This window comes from Hippoglossus stenolepis, chromosome 11 (assembly GCF_022539355.2).
Source record: "Hippoglossus stenolepis isolate QCI-W04-F060 chromosome 11, HSTE1.2, whole genome shotgun sequence".
In the NCBI taxonomy this organism is placed as follows: Eukaryota; Metazoa; Chordata; class Actinopteri; order Pleuronectiformes; family Pleuronectidae; genus Hippoglossus; species Hippoglossus stenolepis.
Window position 1 is genome coordinate 25,344,506 of NC_061493.1, and position 7,021 is coordinate 25,351,526.

At 48.3% G+C, this 7,021-nt stretch overlaps 1 protein-coding gene and 1 long non-coding RNA gene across 2 annotated transcripts in view; both read right to left on the bottom strand.

The window, feature by feature from the left end:
- Positions 1-1,070, bottom strand: part of LOC124851140 (palmitoyltransferase ZDHHC23-A-like) — a 4,159-nt gene extending 3,089 nt beyond the window's left edge. The window contains exons 1-2 of the mRNA XM_047341897.1: positions 667-1,070; positions 65-145 (exon numbers count right to left, since the gene is read on the bottom strand). Of these exons, the coding sequence (XP_047197853.1) occupies positions 65-145; positions 667-900 (315 nt within the window). The 5' untranslated portion in view covers positions 901-1,070. The remainder of the gene's footprint in view (positions 1-64; positions 146-666) is intronic.
- Positions 1,071-6,616: 5,546 nt separating this feature from the next.
- The window catches only part of LOC118117595, a 2,307-nt gene continuing 1,902 nt past the window's right edge, over positions 6,617-7,021 (bottom strand). Inside the window, exon 3 of the long non-coding RNA XR_007034698.1 lies at positions 6,617-6,886. This is a non-coding gene — a long non-coding RNA (uncharacterized LOC118117595). The remainder of the gene's footprint in view (positions 6,887-7,021) is intronic.

A 7,021-nucleotide genomic window follows, 5' to 3' on the forward strand; every position in this document is an offset into this window, starting at 1 on the left:
GAAAACGCCATATGAATCATGGACCTTCTTACAAATCTAGAGAAGCTCCGGCCCATCATCTTACCTGATGAGGAGGCTGTCTGCAATTATGTGTCTCCAGAGCGGCTGCATCAGAGGAAGTGAAGGTGGTGATGAGCAGGAAAACCTGCAGACACAACACGGCCAGCAGTAACTTTTTGTCCATGACTGATAAACTGAAGCGTCTGATGCAGCTGGGAATCACACACACTCTTTATAGTCTCTGCCCAACAACGACTTTCATGTGAACAAAGAGCAACCAGCAATGGAATAACACAACATGATGTCATCAGCAAGATTTCACAATTTATCAAGCCGAACTTTCACAATCATATTACGCAAAAAAATATGTTAAATTAAAATGTCTAAAACCACGGAAATGCAACTTAACTTAGAAGTGACGACATTTAACAGCTCACATTAAGCAGCACATTTAATGAGTGATTAATTATATCCAGTAATTGATTTAACCCTTGTGTTGTCCCTGCTTCCCCCGGCTTTTGGCCCCCTCACATAGCCCACCACATATTAGCACGCACACATAGGGCAATAGACAAGTGAGCAGCCCTTGCAGATGTATTTGTTCCACCCGCGGCACACGGTGTGAGTTTTACAGTCCTTTTTCCTGGGGCTCTTCCTCTTACTCACCCCGAGCGGGGCTAGTGAGGAGGCCGGACGCTCGGGTTGAGCGTCGCCGTCGTGGTCAAGATCGCTCCGTGCAGCGGCGGCGGCTTTTACAGCTTTCACAACCGCGGCGGATGCTTCTGTGCGGGGGATGCGCTCCCTTCGTGCGATGTCACGAGAGCCTTTCCCAGCTGTTCGAGGAACACCCTCCGCTTGTTCCGCTTGCCCGGCATCCAGTCGGGGTTGATCTCTCTCCATATCACGAAGGCGTTGTAGGAAGAGACGTCGATTATGTTGTGGAAGACAACCAGGGCCCAGCGCGCGGTCATCCTCCTGCAGCTGTACGTTCCGATCACCTTGTCTAGGTTGTCCACGCCTCCTTTGTTGCGGTTGTAGTCCAGGACGATGACCGTTTCCGCCCTCGCGGTCGCTGACTCATGCCTCCGCGTGCCGCACTCAGGAGCACCACGTTCCTGTTTTTCTTTGGGATGTAGGAACCAGAGTGGCGGTGGGCGTGAATTCGAACTTGGATGAGAACACCTCTCTTCCCTTGACCGCGAGCAGCTCGGGCTTGTTCTTCCGAACCGTGCCGACCACGGTGATCTTCCTCTCCAGGAGCTGCCGCGCGAGTTTGTAGGAGGTGAGGTAACTGTCGCACATGATGTTACGGCCGTGCAGTCCCTCCGTTACATCGAGCACTACCCGCAACCCCTGGTTCCGTTCTGGGCGTCCGCCGTTCGGCTTTCCGGTGTACACTTGCATCTTCCAAGCGTAGCTGGATTTTGCATCGCAGGCCACCCACGACTTGATCCCGTATTTCGCCGGCTTGCTGGGCATGTACTGTCGGAAAGGACACCGGCCTAGGGAGAAGAAGAGATGAGAGGAGAGGAGATGAGGACGAGGACTAGCAACCACTATCTAGCTATAGTTACATAACATAATAACATAACATAATAATAACATTAAAAAAAACGAAAAAAAAGACTAACCTCTGAACGGAACCAGTTGCTCGTCCACGGTCACTTCGGGCCCCGGGCTGTAGAGGCAGCCGCGCCACCCACCCGTCCCAGACCTCTCCCACGGCCGCCAATTTGTCCGTGGCTCATCTTGTGCGTCTCGTCTCACGGTCGTCGAAGCGCAGCAGTCTGGAGTACATGTGGAAGAGTTTTAGGGGCATCATGGCACGAAATATCGCCCGGCCGCTCTCGGCGTCCCACAGGTGGACGCCGGCCTCGCCCCGGGACCTGTACACGCCCGCTAAGATCAGCAGCCCTACGTAGGCGCGCAGGTCGGTCTCGCCATCCTTCATTCGCCGCTTTACGCTCCCGATCGTCATCTCAGGATGATGTTCTACCGCGGGACGAACAGGCGGAACGCCGAGGCTAGGTCACCGGCGCGGACGCCGCATCGTGGGGTCGGGGACCTCTGGGCGAGCGGCTGCGCTTTGAGCCACAGAGGAGGAGGAGGAGGAGGAGGAGGAGGAGGAGGAGGAGGAGGGGAGGGAGGAGGGAGCAGCGCCTCCTTTCGGCATACGCCCTCGAGGACCATGTTACTTCCCGCTTTTGACGGGAAGGTCTCTCTGTCCACAAGTCCGGTGGTGGTGGTGGTGGTGCCGTGGTCTTGTCCTTCTTCTTCTTCTTCTTCTCTTCTTCTTCTTCTTCTTCTTCTTCCAAGGATGACGAATCTGCAGCAGCATCACCCACTGGGTCTTCGTCTTTGTCGTCTTTGTCGTCTTTGTCGTCTTTGTCGTCTTTGTCTTGTCGTTCTCTCTGTCTTCGTCCCTCCTCGTCTTCTCTGTCTTCTTCTCCATCTGCTTGTCCGTCCGCTTCTTGGTCTGGCTCTTTCGCGTCCTCTTCGGGTTCAGAGGATTGCTGGGAGAATAGCTGTTGGAGAACTTGTTCTCTGGTGAAACGCGCCTGACGTGACATTGTGACATGGTCAGGGAGGGTGGCACATGGAGAATGGCACACTGGCTTCTCTGTGGGTCTAATATACCCACCGAGATTACAATTGGAATCAGGTGTGGGTCTAAATGACCCCCCAGGAGAATCGAGAATGACAATCCTTTGGTCTCAATGACCCCAGGAGAATTGGATAATGACAAGTCCTTGGGTCACCCTAACCCTAACCCTGACCGGCCAGGGCTTGTGGATGATCACACGCACGCACGCACGCACGCACGCACGCGCACACACAACACACAACACACACACACACACACACACACACACACACACACACACACACACACACACACACAGACACACACACACTCTGGGTAAATCCGACCCAGGAACAACACGAGGGTTAAAAAAATATTTTTTTTAATTGTTCAACATTTTGTATAAATGGTTAAAATGCTAATATAATTATAAATATTGAATAGATCTCCTTCCAGGGATGAACATTGGAAATTTATAGATGCCACAAATTCAGTGATGCATTGCATCAGATAATTGCTGTGCAATTCTCTATGTATTTTATTCGTCCCTATATTAAAATAGGTATATGAAAGAATACATATCATCTGTGACGTCAGTGTGTGGTCTTCAACAGAAACACGTTGTAGTGGAAATTTATATCGTGATGTGAAATAATGAGTTTCTTAGACTGCAGAAAGTCTGGCATCACTTGCTACAAAAAAAGAGTGAATCAAACCCAGGAACAGTTGCACAGATAAAGGTCAAGAGGAGGTGAAATTACCAAGTAAGGGCATGAACTTTGAGATGGCATCCTTCAAGTGCACAGAAAATAGTCAAAACAGTAGTAAGACATTGATCAGTGGAATTTTCCATTACACTCCCCACTTTTGATCATACAATGATCACAAGAAAATAGTCAAGAAACACCATAATAAACATCAAATCATAGAAAAATATCAAAGAGTCTACAACCCATGCACTTTACGTACGTAGAGGGTCAACATCCACCATGGAGAGGTTCTAGAACATACGCTGCATGGCGATGAGGACACAATAGGTAACCGCTGCTGTTTTTGTGCAAAGAAAAAAGTACTTTCCCATAATTCAGCAAGCATATAAAAAGAAAAATGGAAGGTGTAGGAGGAAATCAGGTTACACAACATCATCATTATCACACAAGTCTGTGGACAGAATTGGAGAGGACGGAGGATCCACACCAATGTGGGGATGAGTGCAAAGAGAATCTCATAAGGTGAAAGATTAGACCTGGTTCGTTTCCTCATCCTCATGGACATCAGCACCAGAGGCAGGACCTTTGTCCATGTGAGACCTGTGTCTTCAGAGCACTTTGCAAGCTTAGTTTTGAGTGTGCCGTTCTCTCGTTCCACAGCTCCACCACTGGCTGGATGATATGCACAGTGTGTTCGCACATCCATACCTAGATGAAAACCGAGTTGTTTGACAGCTTCGTTTACGAAGTGTCTGCCGTTGTCACTGGAAATTCTGCTAGGAATTCCCCATCGTGGAATAATGTCTGTTAACAATGCTTTGGTGACCACACTTGCAGTTTGTTTTGAGGCAGGAAAGGCTTCAACCCATTTTGACCACATGTCGACCATCACTAAGCAGTGAGATTTACCTTCTGATGGTGATAGCTCTATGAAGTCCATCATCAGATGTTCAAAAGGTTGAGTTGGTGGTGGGTGTGGTGCCTGGCTGGTTACAGCCACTGGCCTGCTGACATTGTGTGTGGCGCAGACTACGCATGCCTGACATTTTAGATGTGTGATCTTTACCGTGAGCTAACTTAGCGTAATGAGGGTAGAAATGTTTAGGCAAACATGGTTTGTTGTCAGGACCATACCACACACCAGTTCGGAACATAGCACTAGAGGTCTTTCATAGGGAGATCTCAGGAGGAGTGACAGTGGACTGTACTGCAGAGAGAGAGGAGGACATATCAGAAGTGATAAATACTGTCTGTGTATGAAAAAGAGGATGTGACATGTCAGATGTGAGCGTGACAGCTTGTGTGTTTGAAAGAGGAAGTGGTAGGCGAGCCGCAGCTTTAGCAGCAGCATCTGCTTTGTCATTCCCCTGAGACACCACATCCGTGGCACGTGTATGTGCTGTACATTTGCATACAGCAAAAGTCTTTGGGAGCAAAATGGCAGACAGAAGATCTGTGATGAGACTGTGATGTGCTATCTTTTTACCAGAAGATGTGAGGAAGTTTCTGTTTTGCCAAATGGCGCGAAAATCATGAGTTACACCGAATGCATATCTGCAGTCAGTGTAGACTGTGAGTGTTTTACCAGTAGCCAATTTGCATGCTTCCGTGAGTGCAATAAACTCTGCTGCCTGAGCTGAGAGGTGATGAGGAAGAGAACTCGAGAGGAGAACGTTGTTATCTGAACAAACAGAAGAACCAACACAGTTAGTAAAAGAGACAGGGTCACGTGAGGTGGACCCATCTACATACATAGTCAAGTCAGAGTTAGAAAGAGGTTCGTCAGAAAGGTCAAGTCGTGGAGAACACTGGACTTGAAGTTCAGAAACACAGTTGTGTTCTTCCCCATCGTCCAAAAATGACATTGGATAAGTCTACAACCGAAAAGCACGCTGCGTCAGGCGGAATTTGGGAAAGCAGCGTGTATGGGTTGCGAACAATATCCGATAGAGCGATTACAGCGTCATTCACAGCCTTCAAACCTGCACAAATCACCACTCAGTAGGTTGACCTTTGTCTTTGATTTTCTTAAGTGGAAACATTGGAGTGCGGACAGGCGAATTAGGGCAGGGGGCAATTACACCAGCCTGCAAAAAGGATTAAAAAACAGGGCGTATCCCCTCCACCGCTTCCTGTCTGAGTGGATATTGTTGTTTACATGGTCGATAATCAGATTTTGGACTGATTTTGACTGGGTCACAGTTTCTGATGAGGCCCACATCGTATTTGTCTTTTGCCCACAGTGTTTCAGGTCGATCTGAAACTACAGGAGAAACATCAGAGGGGCTGGACAACATGGCATAAGAATGAAGGTTGGAGAAACTTTTAGATCAAATGCACACACACTGGTTGAATACATTACGTCAGGCGTAGTTGTAGGTTGCCATTCAACGGCAGCCTGGCATGATCTGACAAATGGGCCTAAGTCGTGCCACTGGTCATCATGGGACTTGGAAAGCGAAATGTGAGGGCTGGAATTCGAGACGCGAAACTGTGCCAACTGCTGGTCGGTGGGTGAGACGGCAGCTGCACTTCTGGAACAAGTCCAAAACATATTGGACACATTCAGAGAATCCTCAGGAAAAGGCAAAAACAGAGATTCATGAACGTGATCTGGTGTGTCTGTCACATGTGAGGTGTAGTGCAATGAATCAGTGTGCATAAAATCTGAAAAAGGGGTGACAAGAGAGCGTGACATGGAGAGCAGATCAGTTGAGGTATTTATAGGAAAATGCCACTGATACACAAACAGCTGCTCATGTGGGGTTTGTGACATGAGGAAAGGAGGTGAAGAGGACTCATGTGTAACCATCACTCCATCAGGGGAGGATACCAAATTGAGGAAACGCATTCATCAAATCTCTTCCTAATAGATTAATTGGGCAACAGGGAGACAACAGAAAATCATGTTCAAACCTTATGGGATGTTTTGTGAAATTTTCCTTTACGTTTGCTGTTGAACCTTGAGAGAAAATAAAGCGACCACTCATTTCAGGAGATGTGTGTAAATCAGACATCCTAACCACAGAATAACCTGCACCAGAGTTGACCATGAAGTTGTGTTTGTGACCATTAACACACAGTTCGAGTTGAGGCATTTTCTTAAAAGCATCATTATTGTATTTAACATTATGTGTGTGTGTGTGTGGTTAGTACAGCAAGCTGTTCTTCATTGCATGAGCGTGTGTGTGTGTGTTTCACTTCCCTTTTTCTGCTCCTCTGTGGGTAGGCAAGTCATCTTCTCTCCGCCTGCTCCCCCCTCACTTCCTGTATTTCAGTCAGCAGTGAAAGTTCTTGTCTCCCCCCCGTCCCCGTCCCCGTCCTCTTGCCGCTGGGCGAAGTCCCTTGCCCAATGTCCTTTCTGTCTGCAGATGAAACACTCATCTCTGCCCAGTGGGAGGCGTCGAGGGAAGCCTCGCCCACGGCCACGGCCATGGCCATGGCCATGTCCGCGACCCTCTCTTCCTGGTACAGTGAAGTTGGCTCTGCTGTCGCCGCCATCTTGCCTACGGGGCCCCACCAGTGCTGACACAGCCTGCATCTTGGTTAGCTGTGCTTTCTGGAGCTGTTGATTTTTTCTGTGGGTTTCAACCTGTTAATGCAACAAACTTCCTAATTATTGAATACTTTAAATTGTCTTGTTTGAGCGCTCTGGATTTGCCTTTTTATTGAAATAAATCTGTCCTGCCTTTACTAAAGTGACCGGACACTTTTCATCAACAACGTA